Source organism: Limanda limanda, chromosome 4, assembly GCF_963576545.1.
Source record: "Limanda limanda chromosome 4, fLimLim1.1, whole genome shotgun sequence".
Lineage (NCBI taxonomy): Eukaryota > Metazoa > Chordata > Actinopteri > Pleuronectiformes > Pleuronectidae > Limanda > Limanda limanda.
In genome coordinates, this window is record NC_083639.1 from 17,246,391 (window position 1) to 17,264,990 (window position 18,600).

The 18,600-nt window shown below is 40.2% G+C and overlaps 1 protein-coding gene across 1 annotated transcript in view; it reads right to left on the reverse strand.

Moving 5' to 3' along the window:
* Window positions 1-18,600, reverse strand: part of LOC133000357 (cadherin-4-like) — a 76,831-nt gene that overhangs the window by 38,051 nt on the left and 20,180 nt on the right. Inside the window, exons 4-5 of the mRNA XM_061070273.1 lie at window positions 8,818-8,973; window positions 3,675-3,819 (exon numbers count right to left, since the gene is read on the reverse strand). Of these exons, the coding sequence (XP_060926256.1) occupies window positions 3,675-3,819; window positions 8,818-8,973 (301 nt within the window). The remainder of the gene's footprint in view (window positions 1-3,674; window positions 3,820-8,817; window positions 8,974-18,600) is intronic.

Genomic DNA, 18,600 nt, shown 5'->3' on the forward strand with positions numbered 1-18,600 from the left:
CAGTTGGACACAACGGGAAAGTTTTACTGCTGCTTGTTTTTGTTTTTTTTGACTGGCTGCATTTCGGATCATAAACCTCATGTTAATGGATGGAAGATGAACCAACATGAAAAGTCTAAATAAATGTGAACTAAATGTTTTTAAAAGATGGTTTCGTTCATTATGGGAAGATCTTATCACACCAATGTATATATATAAGTGTACAAGTTTCCAGCAAGTTTGGTTTTAATTCGTTATTTTATTATACAAACTAAGGGAAATGTTATAATTGACAGGTGAGACTGACTAAATCTACTGCGCAAACTCATAACTGACATACTGCAGTTTCATTTCTGGATAGTGGGAGCCTGTAGTGATGTGTCATCCATCTTTATATATGGTCTTAGGTTCAGATGAGTCATGTACTAAATGTGAATGTTTTGGAGGTTGCATTAGTTTTTCTAATCCTGTCTAAACAGAGGTGTATACAACAGAGTTTTTTCAGTCAGAATGGATATAAATCAATGCCCGCTACATCAAGCGTACGTCTCACAGTTGGCTGTGTTTCTTGTTTGTGTGCAGAGTTGGAATCGCTTCACCTGGGGATGAAAATCAACTTCAGCAAAACTGTGGGTTCATTAATAGCGCGTCAAAGGTTTAAGAGGCGGAGGACATATTAAAGGATAAAATGGGCCAGAGAAGTATAAAATGTCTCCTTGAACCCAAACTGAAGATGAATCACACTCATTTGTGCTTTCTCTAACTAAACAGGCAATTAGGCAAACGTGGCTTTGTAGCATATTGCCTAATTAAAATGAATCAATTCAGAGACCAGTGACTGAGCTTTACACACAGTTTGCCTTGTTGACACCAAACTCTCCACACCTGACGCTCCACAAACAAATGCTGCTCGGCGGTGATTTTTTTAATGACGAGCAGAGCAATTATGCCGTACATGCTGTAATATGTTTCTTCTTAATTGGTAGAACAGATTGCATTCCGTTCAAAACAAAAATTCGACTCAAAGACTTTTGTCGTCGCACGCTCCCAGTTTAAACTAAGCAGAGAGTATCAGAGTGAAAAAAGGAAGAAAGTAGCAGTGGGAATGTCTGGTTGCCCTCGCTAATTAGGAGAGCTGTATATGCTGCAGACCCGTGCTCCACTGAGGAGTAACCGGTACTCACACACACACACATGCACGCACAAAGACACAAAGACACACACACATACTCACTGATCCATACACACGCGTACGCACGCACAACATGCTTTCCTATATTGTTTACAAATCCCCCTGAGATTAAACTGCAGACGAACAGTATCTGAACACTGTGAAGACACACACGGGTCCTCAGGGTCTGATTGTTAGAGCAAGAGTTCTTCCAGTTGAGACAAGAGAGCTACTTGTATATTCTGCTCTTGTCTCTCGCTTGGCACTGACCAACTCTGTTTCACGATTTCAGAGGGAAGGTCTACATCTTTCCGTTCTGGCTAGAATTTGATAATGATGCATCCAGCCAAGATACAGTAACACAAATATCTCATGAGCGTGCCCTCGTCTGAACCAACCAAAAACTTCAAATCGCGGAAAATTCACACCTCGAGGTGTTGTTTGCGTTGTTCAATCCCAAGATTTATTCAAAACCACTGGAAGTGAGACCATAAGCTGTAAGACTGTATGTGTGATGGAAAAAGTTGGTTGATTTGAGATTCGAATAAGGTGACGCACAAGCTCACACCATATAAAAGGACATTAACAGGAAACAGGATCCTCACACAAGAGATTATAAAGTACAATCATCTTTTTGTCTAGAAATGTTTAAACATAAAACATGTTATATATCCATAAAGGGATAATTGCTTTCATTATTCCCTACAGCGTATAGTATAAAAGCTACCAGTATACGTGGTAATTTTCTGGGCATTAAATTGCCAGGTTCTACAATCTAAACTATACAATCATCACAGATTACCTGTACCCGATACAGAGGTATTTTAAGACTTTCAATATGACTGAGATAATCAGAACTGAACAAAGCGTTAAGTTTGAGCTCAAATCTTTTCCCTATAACACAAGGTGATTGCACTTCCTGTTCACAAAACAACTTCTGAGCTTGTATATTATTCCTGCAGCAACAGAATTAGAGCATTTCGAATTGTAAATATTGTAAATATTTTGGTATTTACTATTTGAAATCAGGGAGTCGTGTCATATGAAAGGAACAATAGACAATAAAAGTGAACCGACCAAGGAGGATATGAAAATCCTCCTGTGTGCAGATGCATTAGATGACAATGAATCCTAATGCAAATCTTTTGCATTTTACAAACGATTACATGTAAATCCCAACAACTATTTCTGTTTTGCGCTGTCTGGTTTTTTTTTCTTGTTAAATATGTAATAGTTGTACTTCTTCAGGACTATACAAATATTAAAATGATAACATAAGTATGGACATCTGCTCCACTACAACTGCTAACAGACAATTACCACTGTGGTGACTGAGGTCGAAGGTGGACACTTTATTTAACAACTGAAGCTTAGTCATTTTGTATTTTGTCCATATACTGTCCAAGAATCCAGGATGTTTTTTTCCCTTTACTTTCATAAAAACTAAATTTACAGGAACAGTATCCTGTTCATTTTGTGTCTAAAAGCTTAATGACAAAAGTCAACAAATAGAAGTCTATATTAGGGCTGCAACAACTAATCGATATAATCGTCCGGGTCTGTCATTATATCAGGCACAGTGTCAATATCTTCTGAGGTGGTAAACCAACCAATCCAGCGCCGAAAACAACCTGCTGGAAGATGTTGCACTGCAAAGTTTTATGTAAACACAGACATGAACTCAGCTCAGTGCAGCTTGTCACCTGTGAGTGAGAGAAACACCTCCCATCACACAGACACATTCAGGAAAGGAAGCCATTTTAACTTTTCTTAACCAAGTTTCACTATCCAGTAATCTCTAATTATATAGTAAGATTCAAACTAATTTTTGTCTTTCGTGTGTGTGGTTTCTCATTATGGATATTAACAATTCAGTTGGATTATAATAGGATATTATAATCTTTAAATCTAGTTAAATATATCATTAATTCACCTCAACTTAAGATACCTTACATCAAGTTCTTACTTGTCAGAATGGTGTTATAGTTATCATGAACTTTAATTATGACTCATCTGAATTGAATCTGGAATTATCAATACTCTTAAGCTGTAGATGTATGTAATACATATCAAAACAGTGTTGTTCTGGAAGATGAAGTTGCTTTTTGAATAAACTGCTGAAAAGGGTAAAATGTAGTTTGGGAGTTTGTGTAAGCAAAATCACAGATTATTTTTCCTTCCACTGCAACAGGGATTTTAAAGTCTCACATTATAGGAACCGCCCTCACACAAATCAAAACCAACCACACAGGGACGTCAGGATCTACACTTTACCTGTATTGTGGTCGAGTGACATACTGAACACATTTGTCCCCGACAGTATTGCGTATAAATAAGCTCAGTGAGAAACTCAGTGTGTGATAATACACGATTCAGCATCATATAGCGTTCACAGCGTGTTATGTGCAATGTTCAATGCTGTGTGACGTTGTTGTCACGTGATTGTCTGTCTGGGCGCATGCTGTGGGGCACATGATGAAGGACCAAATAAACATTTATTTATTTATCTAGAAGAAACTCATACCTGGTTTGGAGCCTTCAGCCACAGAGCCATTGTACACCTGGTTGTGAAACTCAGGCCTGTTGTCGTTCATGTCGATCACATAGATGTACAGATCGATTGGATTCTCCACCTGGTTCCCGTTCATGTCCACTGCATGCGCTCGCAGCTGTGAACATACAAAATAAGCACAAACAAGGAAGGGATCATTAGAGTTGAATATCGTATATTGGCTTGAACTGATGAATGTAGTAGCTTGACTGATAACAGGCCGCTGGCTCGATTGATATAAAAGTGTGAGATCCGGTCTGGACTGGAACAAGGCACAATTTTCTATTTCTTGTCTGTCAGCAGGGCACCAGTATCCTGATGGTATCCTGGCAGAGGACCACAATAACACAGACAGGGGCAAAGTAGTGAAATGCTCGAGACACAAACAACACCTATTTTACTGTTAGCACAGCCAGAGTCCTAAAAAAATATCCGAGAGGTGTCGCTGCTCAAGCTGTGGCTTCTTTTTGAGTTCGGGGAAAAAAAGCAGGACGGGGAACAGGCGAGAGGAGATGGGAAGAGGAGAGGAGGAGTGTGACTGAGACTTGTGCAAGTAAATGAGAGATGAAAATACAAAGAGGCAGTGTGGGGGTGTGGGGGCTCGAACAGGGAGGACTGACAAAAGCAATCATCATCTACACTGGGATGTCTTAATCTCCAGTGCTGCTGCTACACACCCTCTACTCCCCACCAATCCCCACTAATGACATCTAACATAACGCAAAGCTTTGTAATAGCCTGGAACCAAACCGGCACTGTTCACCGTGACTTACATTACTCTCATTCAATTGCCTAGAAAATCATATCCTCTGCAGAAATGTTATTCAATCACAGCTTGGCTTGGTAAAAGGAGAAGGGCTCTCGTCCTGGCGAAAAAACCCACATGCTGGCGGCAAAATGTTTTGCCACAACACAGTCAAGGAGTTGCTGCCTGCCAGCCTATTTACAGCGAGTCGTGATGTATTGTGGAGCGACATGAACGATTGAATGGCGGCACCTGCCTCTGCCGCTACCAAACTAATCATGTCGGCTTTTGTGTCAGCTGTCAAGGACGTATCACAACATACCCAAACACACGCCCGCTCCACCATTCACACGCGCATCCCAACACATGTTTAACATGGACGCTGACACAAGCGGACACACACACACACTTGGGAGACACACACATACAGACAGACACACACATAGCCAATCAAAAGAGCCCTCTTCAGCCACTCAATGATCCTCAAGATGCTAGTTTTCGATTGGCTGAAGCACAGCAAACAAACATCGAGAGGATACACAACAAACGAGCCCAATCTGTTTTCTCAGCTGTGAGCGCTGCATGCTAAGGGGGGGGGGGCCGCTTCAGTTCACGGAGGTGTGAGTGTGTGTGTGTGTATGTGAGTGTGTGTGTGTGTGTGAGTTAAATATGAATGTGCATTTTAGTTTTTTTCAAGCTGTGTTTATTCATGTGTGTCCTTTCTATCTGTGGATTTGTATGTGCACGGGCCTGAATACTTTATCATATTTCTATGTGTGTGTGTGTGTGTGTGTCTCTGTACTCCTGTGTTTGTGTGTGTTTGTGTGCTCCATGGAGGAATTGGAAATATGACCTGAGGACCTGGAAGAGTGTATGTGCGTTGCAGTCAAATGTATATGTGTGAGCAGGCATTGGTATTCTGCCAGGTTAGTTTATTAAGGCTTGACCAACAACTGAGTAGGAATAGAGTTTTTATTTGACCCATTAGGTGTCTTTCACCAACATACACCTCAACTGGCATCTTCCAGGGGAACCTTCAGGAGAACCTTGAGGAGAACTGAGGAAATACTGAGCAGCATTTTGTACATCGTTCCCTCTCTACTGCTATAATGTGCCTGGCTCTTGCTGCTGTTGCTAAAAACCTACCTACTGAATCTAAAAGTAGAGATGATTTTCAAATTACTGTTACTGTTACTTAACACCTCTAATGGATTCATCAAGTATTTTCCAGTACTTTCCTATCAGAAATACTGCTGTAATATTTAGTATCTTTTAGCCACTCTAGTGATAGCACAGGCGGATGTCAACCAGCCGACCCTTCTATATACCTAGAGAATTAGAAGGATTTCTTTTAAAAACTTGATAAAGATATTCAAGGTTTTTAGGATATTAATTCCATTCACTCTTATGATGCTCAGATTTTCCTTTTGCTTAGCGCAACCAGCAGGTCAAAGTTTTCTCTGTAGGTTGTCAACAGCTGCTGGATGTTATTGAATAAAAACTTCATCTCCAGATAACACACTCTAATGGCTTTAATCATTTTCTGACGTTTTAACAAGACCCATTACCAGCTCAAAAATTTGAATTGTGCAAACCTTTGGTTTATGAACAAATGATCACAAAGCATTACCATCATTTGTCTTCAATGCCAATTAGCAAATGTGAGCATACGGACATAATCAACTAAGGATTACGGTTGGGTACCTCGGCTTAGTTTTAGGTGCAAAAGAATTAAACTGCTTCTTTTACTTGAACAGACTATGAGAGTCATTCTTAGAGTCTGTAATACTGCTGCAACCTACTAATAGAAAAGTACAATTACAAAAGTGAATCAATATCAATATTCCCTCAAATACATAACGGATTAAAAATAAATATCCATTCAAGTGTAAAACAACAAACTGTTTGTAAACTTTACTTTAAAACATGATATAATTTAAAGCTCTAGTAGACTTTTACTTTTATTGAACTTGTACATATTAAAAAGGGACAGTGTAGGCTACATTAATTAATATGAGCACAATGGTTCATATAAATGTACCCGAGTCTCTTATAATGATACTTATACCGCATACCCGCTGCAAAAGAAACCACCCATGACATTTGTTATTGCTTTGGTGTTAACAAGAGGCTGCTTAAATACCATAGTGAGTTGGCTTTGCACTCCATTCTTGATGCAGAGTTTCAAATTAAGGTCCGCAGGCTAAATTTGTTCAGTTCACATGCCTGCTGAACCAGATGGCCCCAACTAACGATCTCTTAGTCCAAGAGAAATAAGGAATGTGATAATTATTCTCTATTTCCAAATTTTTTATATTTTAGTTTTAACAATGTTCATTTGCAAGAAATTCAACACAAATGTCCGAGGTGTTTGTGATCAGTGCATCAGTGTAAAACATACAAACACTCAAGTAACTCGGAGGTTCAAGGATTTATGCAAACATAGACGAAAAAATAAATAAAAATATGTTTCACAGACGCTCTCATCTTGCTCAATTCTCCACGTGCCCCGCTGACTCCGTCTGACAAAAGAGAAGCTGAGGCTAACACCCACTCTCCTCACCTCGCAGATCACTTCCCCCCGGTGCTTGTCTGACAGAAACAGCAGCCTCGTCTCTCTTTTCAATAGAACCAAAAACTAACAAGCAAAGTTTGGCCTGCCAGAGCGCAGCAGTGGATGGGAACTTCTTGTCAAGTTGAAAGAAAGTAAGCACTGGACTAAATTTCCCCTGGGTCAAACACTGCCTACATTCTCCCACACTAAATCATACATCACATCACAAGCAACACGGGTCCGCGGGAGCCTAAACATTAGCCACATTACACTTGAAGTGCCCTCAACCCAACGTGCTGTTTTTACTACAGGCAGTGTCAAATAAGAACTGTTTACCGAGCGGCTGTCCTTTCCCAGGGACCAACATCCTACCAGCTTTATTGATCCCAATTTGCTGGTTGAGAGTAAAGAGCAGGTACGGTAACAAACACTCACAGCAGAGTCCAGAGCCTGAACGAAGCAAGTGAGGTAACCAGAGGCTCATATGACACTAAATACAACACACACACACACACACACACATGCAAACCCACAGAAGAGTACAAGACCAACCAAGGAAGAGAGGCAATCATACAGAGCTTGGTGTTTTTTTATAGTCACTGCACGTAGGTTTTGTGTGTGCGTATGTGTGTGTGCAAACATGGTGGCGTTTAGAATGTGTGCAGACTCCTGAGAGTGTGCGCTGACAGACACTGAAGATCCACTTTCCTTTATTCTATCCTTCCTCCGAGACAGGAGCACACTTCTGAATTAGCTCTATCAGCAGCGCAGCCATCTATCATGCTGACAGTCACACGGGGCGTTGACACCAGCACTCAGTGCGAGTGGAGGTGTCTCTGCTGATATACACTGAAAACTATAATGTGTATATATTAACCAATGGCCTGGCGTTAACACGAGTCTCATGTGGTCTGCATATTGAATTCACGCTGCCACAGGGCTGTTTAACCCAAGGCTCCAGAGGGGCCAGACCTCAACTCAACTCCCAAGCTTCCTGTATGTGTGTGTGTGTGTGTGTGTGTGTGTGTGTGTGTGTGTGTGTGTGTGTGTGTGTGTGTGTGTGGTGGGGAATGGGCCATAAGCAGGCTAACCATACAGCTGTCAGCCTACACCTTTGAACACAACAGCTGCAGAGTGCACAAGGTGAGCACTCTACAATGTGTGCAGGGGGTGGCAAAGTAAAACAGTGCAGCAGTACACAAAGGAAAAGTGAGAGACATGCACACACACGGAAGAAGGGACACAAACACACATCATATATCAATCAGCTTTCAATGCACACACACACACAGACACAGACACACACAGGAAGCTGCACCTGCTCATTAGCTCTGACGGAAAGAACAAAGGGAACAGATTTCTTGCACTCCACCTTGGCTCTCTCTCTCTCTTTGTGTCTCTGTTCTATCGCTCCTGTGCTAAACTGTGCAGTTAAATCTCCATCTACTGTAAACGGCAGCCGAAGCCGTCGTGTGTTTTCTCAAGGTTTTCCTTAACTCCTGTCTGGCTGTGGTATCAGTCAGAGCCTGGCGAGACACTGGCGCCGTGTAGAGGCTAACGGAGAAGTAAGACTGCGGTTACATGTGTCCGATTGAAACCCGATTTCTGGCGTTGTCGGGTTTCAATCGAAGATCCATTTCATGTAACTCCACAAATCTAGATTTCTTGTGTCCGACTGAAGTCAGATAACCACCCCCAGATAAGTAGATCGGATTTGGCTGTAGTGTGTTTCCACGGACAGCATCAGGTATCAGGGATAAGCATAAATGGATCTGGAGGGAAACAGGAAACAAGACAAACAGTGATTTCGTGCTTACATGGAAGGAGGCTCTCTCCTCTCTGTCCAGGGGTTGTGTGACAAACATGTTGCCGCTGATGGGATCTATGTTGTAGATGCCACTCGGGGGCTGATCGGCTCCTGCTCCTGTGATGCTGTAGCGGATGCCGGAATCTTTATCCTGATCGGAGCGGATCTGAAGACACAGAAACAGAGAAACACGTTGAAAAAGATAAGAAAGTTTTCACTCGCGGTTTTACAGGTTTTCAACAAAGGGCACAAATTGTTCGGAGCAGTTGAAGGGACATAAATTGTCAAAAAGAATTGTGTGAAATAAAAAGTTTGAGAACGCACAGAGAGTACATTGGATTTTTGAAAGACACGTTGATGATAACATTTCCATTGTAAGCTTTCTTTGACACGTTGAACCCAAAGGCTGAGGAAGAAAATAGAAAATTGCACAATGTGCAGCGAGGCAAATAGATTCCACTGTCAGAGGATTTTATCTGACCTGTTGAGTTTTTTGGTTTACTTTCAGGGCAGTTTCTCAGCAGACCTTGACTAAGTGTGAAAAGACATGATTGCAGCTATGAAAGTCTCTGTCTGGATGATGTGAAACTGATGTGATTCTCAACTACAAAGTGTCTGACTTGACTTGTATATCTAAATGTTCCTGCTACACCTTCAACTTATATCACACACAATGAATGAAACTAAGAAAGACTGTTATATTTTACACGTTTCTATTTGAATGCCTCCTCTGCCACAGCTGTGAAATCATTAACACTTGAGCTCAGCACCTTGCCGACTTTAAAGAACACGAAAGGATAAAGAACTGTTGTATTTGAGACAGCGTTAATGATTTTCAATGGGCTGCAAAGAATCGACTGTGACACCGTACTGTTTCCCAGATGATGGGACTGAGAGTGTTACCATTATAAAGCAGACACACACAGAATCTCACCTCTGCACCAAGCTTCGAATAAATCACCTGGATAAAATAGGTGCTTGGAGGTAGATTTTACTCATATATTCATTTCATTAATAATTGAAGTGTCTGTATAGGTGTTGAATGCCATGGTTTGAGATTGTGGGACATGTTGGGTGAGGAGATTGTTACACTCTCATGTCTCTACAGTAAACATGGAGCAACGATTGGCAGCTGGGTACCTCAACTTAGAATAGCCAGAACCTTCAAACAGCTAACAAATGTACAAATAACTAGATCAAAATGTACTCAAGTAAAACCAGAACAAATTCCTAATTGTGAAGAAAATTGGAATAAAGTAATATTATTACAGACATTCTTCTCCAAATTTCTGATTATTTCCCCTTTAGGTGGCTTGAATACTTAGTCGTAAGTACTTGCTTTTGAATCTACTTCAAGTATTACAAGTGAAAGTACTTGCTGAGTGAGCCTAGTACCCAATGCAACAATCTACTATACTACTACACACCAGTGATGCTGCTGCAGGTGCACTTTGCGCTCATTGAAAGAGGCGGGGTCTAATGTTACCTGTCCGCTCTGATTGGACAAGTGGATTAATTCCCCTCTCTCTTTTGATTACTTTTGAAAAATACATAAAAACAAAATAAACATGCAACCCAATGCATTGTAAAAATGTAGTGGAGTAGGAGGTACAGTTTTTGCTGATATATGTAATGGAGTAAAAGGGAAACAAACTGAAAATAAATGTTGCTTAGGTACAGATTTGTGAAACTGTACTGGAATACAGTAATAAAGTAAATGCATTTTGTCAAATCCCACCACTGTTTACCTCTTTCAAACAATACACATCAGTGGAAGGGAGTAAAATCACATAGTCGTCTTAAAGACAAACAGTAATTAAGCAAAATATGATCCTTCAGTCCACCAAAGGAAATGATTATATATTTCTATCCCAATTTTCATTTGAATGTGTTGTTTTCATCATCGACAGAAATGCAAGAGCTTGTGACTCACAAACCATGAACACACACTTCAAGACAAATTGCACTTTCATTTTAATTTGACTGTTTAATTAAAGCACACCACTGCTGGTGAATTCAATTATTATAATGTCCCCTAAGCTTAAGAACAGGATCTGAATAAGATACCGAATAAAATGAATTGTATAGAAAATTTGACTTTTTTATTTCTTTAGCTATTTTGGCTGAGATGCCTTATTAATCAAACAATGCTGCAGCTCCTTCTTCGGGATTGTGAAGTTGTAAAACTACAAATTATTTCATAATGAATAGGTCTGATAACTGAGGATCATTTATGGGAGGCGGAACTTTGCTGTTTTCTCATTTCAAACCCCAGAAATCACCCCATGGCTACACTGAAGATTGGTCCAGTACAATACAGCTTTGGTATAAATTTTTAACTATGATGCGATTACTGTGTTTTTATTTAATCACTGAAATTACACGAATCTTTTTCAAATAGTAGCACTTAATGAGTCACTAAACCCAGTATTTTAGGGCTCATGTTAAGTTGCCTAACACAAACATATTTAGGATATGACTAAATGGCTGTTTTTCTTTTGAAAAATTTGAGATAAATTATTAAAATTGCAGCTGATTAAGCTTAAGCTGTCACTAGTGTTTAAAAAAAACGATTTTTGGATCCTGGACCAGTTTATTGTCTCTTTCAGTTCCAAATATCCTCATGTCATGTCTTGTATCCTCATATCCTCGTCTTTTCTCCGATTTCACCTTCAGCTTCTGGAAGACACTGAGTTGAGTGTTGTTGTTTTTTTAGTTGGGACCGCATCATCACTATGGCTACAAGTCAGAGGTAATGATCACACAGTGAAATGGAGAAAAAAACAGAACAGGTCTTTTTCTTCTTTCTCTTGCCTTCCTATGCAATTGTCCTGGTCTGTGGGGCTGCAGATCATGCATGAAAATGAAATTACTTCATCCGTTCAGCAATGACGTGGCTTCTGCATAAAACATCTCTCTGTTTGAACATGATACCCTCCCTCTTAATTTACACCACAGCCTCCTCACACCCACGCTGTAGCACTCCACTGTGAGCGTTCATACCCGCAATTTATATTTCACACCAGATCCGGTGGATCCTGCTGGCTAAGGTGTAATGTACAGTATTGTGTAATCCAATCTTTCAATGCACTGCTGTACTTGGTATACATCTAATCACTGTAGCATGACAATGATACTGCACGACTAATTGCATGTATTATTCACAGCGCCCACCATCTGCCAATCAAAGGGGGATGAAGTTATATTATAAATAATAACATAATTTGACCATTCACCCTCATCATCGGTATCATCTGTTTGGATAACAGATAGATAATGTGGAGCAGAACAGATGGATCATGCATTTCAGTAACAAGAGTATGCCTGAGAAATCCTCTGTCTTATCGGTGAAGGCAGGGGCGGCTCCTGGCATAGGCGAAGTAGGCGGTTGCCTAGGGCGCAAAATGCCGAGAGGGCGGCACAAGGGACTGATTTATCATGACGTGACACATGCAATATAAACCAAAACATTCACATCACAACATCATCTTCTAAACCCGGGGACGCACCGGAGATAGAAGCGCTGTTGATTACAATAAATAGGTCTAAAAAATATATGTATTGTGTTTGACTGTCCAGTACTGTTCATATTCATTACATTTAAAAAGCAGACATAAAGGTAACTTAAAAGTTACTTTCCCTAGTAACTAATTACTTTTGATATACAGTAAATGGTGGGGTAAATCAATTACTTTTAAAAGAAGTGACTAGTAACTGTAACTAATTACTAATTTTCAGTAACTTGCCAAACACTGCTTAATCCACACATTTGTCAGTTGTGTCTAAACAGACAGAAACACACAAGCACATACTCTCTTGTGTGTGTGTGTGGGGGGGCGTGTTAGACTGTGGTAAGAGTTGAAGATGAGTCAAAAAAGGATTAAATTATCAGGTGCACGATTCAGAAAGCGCAGCAAAGTAGGGGAGGAGAAGAAAGAACAATATAGAGGTAGAATCACCCCAATTCATCATTAATGTTTATTTTTGTCGACATGACATGATATGCTGTCAGTACAGCTGAGTTCAGACTTTTTATATTTTTATTATATATTTTTATTATTTTTTATAGCTTACAATTTTGTCTGCCTGTGTGTGCATCTGTATACAGTCCAAAAGTTCTTGGGGATGCATGACAATTTGCGTGTGTATGTTGGGGGGGGCGCCATTCTGAAACCCCGCCTAGGGCGCCAACATTGCCAGGGCCGGCCCTGGGTGAAGGAGACAAACATTGTTAGGCTTCACTGTTCAAAACAACAGGAAATGAAGTGAGGCTCACCATGAAGAGATCCATCTGCTCCAGTTGCAGAGACATGCAAAATAAAAAAAAAAATAAAAAAAGCTCCGCCACCCTGCATCTGCTATTTCTGCATTTAAGGATTTCTTGAGTGCATAACAGTTGGCCTGTGACCATGTGTGTGTGTGTGTGTGGTGAAATGTTTGACAGGTAAGAGATTCTCTATGTGCAGACCAAAGCGCGGATCAAAAGGACCAGCTCAGTTCAATAATTCACAGGGCCGTCATGCGGCAAAAACACACATGAAATTTTCACCTGCCACGGGTTTCTGCTGGAGCGTCCGGACATGTGCGCGGTTGCGTGTCTGAGTGTGTGTGTGTGTGTTGAGTGAGATTTGTCTCTTGAACTGGAACTTCAAAGCCAGCCAAGTGGAGTTGGTGTAATAGCCCCGAGAGGAGACAAAGGAGCTTTTACATGTCATACGGTCTGTGCTTCCACAACTGCTTAAAATTCCACATCAAGGCCACCTGAGACCTGATGTCACATTCACCAGTGTCTCTTAATGAAGAGTCTTCATATCAATAAATTGAATAAATGAAGAAGAGACGCTGCTGGGAGTCCAGGGAATCCCATGAGTGACAACTGCTCAATTGAGCCATTTGAATTGAATGCTTATGATGAAAGCTTGGTCTTTTTTTCTCTCTCTCTCTCCTTTCTCTCCCTCTCTTTCTCTCTATCTATTGCCATCTTTCATTCTGTCGCTCACTTTAGTATCTCCTGGCAGATAGAATGGCTACAAATCACACCAAGAATAGCAGAGAGACTCAGATGCAAAGGACTTAACTAGCTGTCTCTCTTCGTCAGATCCGACCAGACATCAGATAAGTGACCTATTTGTAGCTCTTTGACTATGATTTCCTTGATTACTGACAACTGCTGGGATCCTGTGGGACAAGCTATCAGCGTGAGACGAAAAGATGGAGAAGGATGGAGGGAAGGAGACGCGGGGAGAGAAAACAATGGGGAGTTGGGGGAAAATTAGATGAAGAATTAGCGTTCTATTAAAACTCCTCAGGGTGACGCACGGCACAAAAACTGATAGAAGGAACGGAACGGAAAGGAATACATTTCCATTTATTGAGCGTAGTAGCCGGCTGCCTAATTAGCGCACTGTGAAGTTTTACTCGGTCCACATCTCATTAAATTGATCCAACCCTCTATGATCACCCTATTTGCATTGATAGCTTGATGCCGACATAAACAGGGAAAAATCTGCCGCTTATTTGATAGGACTCTTTTCATCCATTTACATGTTGGACTTGTTTTGGAGCAAAAATGAACAAAACAGCATTCAGAGAAGCAAAGAACGATCACGTTCGAAGCTGTGGTTCCCCGGCTGTGTTCTGCTTCCAGCCAACAACAATCATTCAACCAGCAGGAAGTCATTAAAGGACAATGTGCTGCAGGCACCCATGGGATCATTAAGGGTTACTGTCTGCAATGGGCTAATGTCACACAATAAATGAGTACTCTGTGTACTACACTCTTTGATAGCCTCTTGTCTTGTCTCTATGGTGTTGGCCTTTGACAGATCTCTCTCTCACTCTTTATTTTATAACTTTTTATGGGCTCTGTCACCTCTCTTTGCCTTGAAGACACATCACACAACTCCCACTGGTTATGGCTACAGCAGTAAACCAGGGGTTCATTCAGCAGACCCGCTTATTCATTCAACGCAATCTGTGAACACTCACCTACACTATCAGAGGACAATGCTCCTTATTCTTTACCACTGATGATCACGTCTTTAAATTGATCTAAAGCCCAAGGGGACCGGATGTCAATGTATGAAAATATCACACATGGATGTAAAGTGCAGGTGAATAAGTCTCCTACTGTCTGGAAATAAGAAGATTCATTACTACAAATACAGCCAGTTCAACTAAATCATGTCCATTTAACCTGCTATGTAAAGGTCAAGTCTTTACATATCAACTTTAGAGTCTGATCGATAGGAACCACTTGAAAAGGCTTCAGGGAAAATACTCTGACTCTGACTTTTGACCCAAATCAACAATAATATTACAGTTTGCGTTAAGCTTATTGAGAAAAAAATAATTAGTTCATGAGAGGTAATGATTACAATACACATTCCTTGGAGCACAAACATAATAATTTAAGTTCATTGCACATAAAATAGATTTTTTTGGACTATTTTTTTCTTTAATATTTAAAATCAAGTTAAATCCAATTTGCAAAGAATAAGTTTCATTTTAATAAAAAATAGAACATTTGTTACAGAATAGAAAACAACAGAGAGGTTCAGTTAAATGAAGGCATACAAATAAGGTTGCATCTATCTTGATCACTGGTTTCATGCAACACCAGGTAAACATTGCGAGCGTCAGTACCATGTTGCCTGACCAACAGGTGCATGCTGGGTACTGGCTATCTGCTAAAATATTAAAGGTGGACCCATCACCTGTGGCTTCTTCTGATATCAGTGAGGTGTGCATCGACTTTTTGTTGTTTTTGACTATCAGTGTTGAGATTGCAGAGTTCACTTGGCTCAGTGTTTGAGAACTGAGTGAGCTCTACAGTGAGACAGAGAGGCTGAGTGGCCTGGGTGTATTTTACACGAGCAGAGGATGAACGAGCAGAGAAGTTGGATTTATAGCAGATTGGACCTCACAGAGTGATGTTCAGAGAGGTGAGTGCAACCAATGACTGATTGTTGTGCATCAAGAACTGTGTTATGCAACAGCATTTAGTCAACTGCAGCTGCTGTGGAGATTAATGTTGCTTTTATATCTCTGCCTTTCCTGCTGCTTTATTCTGCTGTTAATATTATAAGAAGTGACAGGCTATTTGATAAATGTAGCTGAATATATACATGAAAAGTGTTTCTATTATTCTGTCCACCCCATTTGGATATCAATCAAAGCAGGTTAGATAACAGGAACACTTCACTATAATGCAGTGCAGCTCAACACCTCCACAAACTACATCCTGCAGAATGACCAAACAGTTGAATCAGCAACTCTCTGGAACAACTCCAATAAAGACTAATCATTATAACCTTCACAAGGTGAAGGATTTATTGCAGGACTGTTGTATTAGGATTGTATTAGTTATAGCTTGGTGTGCCGTATGAAAAAAGAATATATATCTGGAATTATCAGTTGTACACACAGGCTGCAAAGTGCCAGACTGGAATTTATAGGTTGTTGTTGATGCTGTTCTCACCTGAAAACAAATATGTGCTTTGAAATACCTGGTAGCCTTCATATTGTTATCATGCTACATTAATATCACCACACATCGCCCTTTTACAAATGTAATGTATTGATGTATATTTTAACTGACTCCTTTAGTTCTTTGTGTGAACATTTTTTGTAAAAATAATCTTTTATATTTGTTACACTTGGGTATGTTTTATTTAAGTATTTAAGTTAAGTTCTTTTACTCAAATGGAAGTTTCCTGAACTAAAAAAACAACCTGAGGCAACATAAACCTGCAGTGCTTCCAGTGACGAGCGAACGGAATTAATTAGAGGCCTTCACTGTGATTAGCATTGTTTTATTATTTTGTGAAGAAAAAAACATGGCTTACTTCGGTATTTAAAAAAATTTAATAACTTGATACTGACAAAACTATTCAGCTCTTAACTATTTCCTTATTTTGTTAAAATGTATTTATATATCAACAAGAAAATATTATTCACCATTCTATATTTTCATTATTGGTCTATTTCATGCATGATGTTTTTGAATTTATCAACAAATGTGTTTTGTTTGACAACAAGTAAGAAGTCATGTTCATACATTATTCGCATTTAAAATTCTTGATGCTTCATGCTTAAAAACACAGCTATCACAAATCTCCACAAAATCTGCCACTTTTTTCTGTTCTGCTCTACACAATCATTTAAATTGCCTTTAAATACTGTGCTGCTAATACATTTTGGTACCTTGAGATTGGTCAAATTCGAGGCATATATTAAAAAACCAAGTCACATGCAAAATATGGAAAAAAACAACAACACATGGCAGTCTGGTGCAAGGGATATCATTTCCTACGTTTCAAGGATGGTTAATATGCAGTAGATAAAAGCAGTAAAGGCAAACTGAGATGAATAAGGGAAGGAAGGGATGCCAACCACTCAGGGCAAAGACTGACTATGACTGAACCCTTCTGGCAGCCTCTCAGTCACGCTTAAGCTGTCATAGCTGTCAAACATAATTAAGAGAGCGTCTGCCAAATATCTGGATGCCTTTAATAGAAACTACCTACTGACTGGATGCCTCACACACTTAGAGGCCTGTTTTTCTCCCGGAGTGGGAGACAGTCTCCCACTCTGAGCCCATATAACACAAAAGTGGTGTTGAAAACGTCATTCTACAAAATTTGAATAATGAGAGAAACAGTTCTGAGTCAGGATTAGTTTCAGGTTTCTCTTTACACATCTGATGGCCGTCTCTTCGTGTAGAACCACTTTAAGCGGCGAGCAATCAGTAATTCTCTGACTTTTTGAAAATAAGGTTTAAGGTCTAGTCATTTCAGCTGCAAGCTCATGTGCTCTATTTTTACTCTGCATTAGACTACTATCATTTTTATGCTGCTGCTTGTCGACTTGGGGAATTGCTGGCAAGCTATTCACTATTTTTCAAACACGGCCTCAGCTTTTTGTAGATTTTCATAGCAGATTCAAAGCAGGTCTGGCAACTTCGTTTTAGATTTAGAGAAAGAAAATGACACCATCATGCTGGAATAGACTAAATCTACTATATGTAATGGTTTGACTTTAGTATTGCTGTTGGGGTTAAAATACTCCGATCTAACAATAAACCTCATGGGGATGCTGAAATGGCTGCTAAACATAAGTCACTGTGAATGGGGGAGTTGCTATGTTAAACAGCATTATCAAAAGAATCTGTGCATCTGAGAGCGACACATGCATCCTTGAAAATTGCTTAGTTTGATAACGTCTCATCTTTCCCTGCTGTTCCACACTATCTGTTTTCTCTTTGTTGAACATGAGGGAAATGGCAAAACTACATGCTTTTTAACTTCCTCTTAAATTTCAGTTTTGCATTTCTTTGATCCCTCCTGCTGTGCGCTTGTCACTCTTCAAAGCTGATGTGCCCTACTTTTGATAGGGAGAGGAATTCAAATAGTCTGATAGGCCATCCACACAAACCTCAGACAAAATGACACAGGAGGAAATAGGAAGCAGAGGATGGAAGAAAAAGAGAGACATTTTTCCAATTAGGGAAAATATGTTTCTTTTGCCAACCTTCAATCTTTCCTTCCTGTAAAATACATCTAGAATTACCTCCATTTGGTTTGATGCCCCCACCAATCTTAAGCTGCTTAAAGACATGCACTGAACTCCAGATAATCTCCTGACATTCTCCGGAGGGCCCGAGTTCTCGAGTGAGAGGCTCACGAGTTTCGTCGGCCAGCCCCCGGGTAAAAACTCAGAAGAATGTCTGAGTGAGCCGAGTGAGAAGACAGCAGGAGATCCTCGGCAGGATTCACCTCGAGCGAGTGGGCGT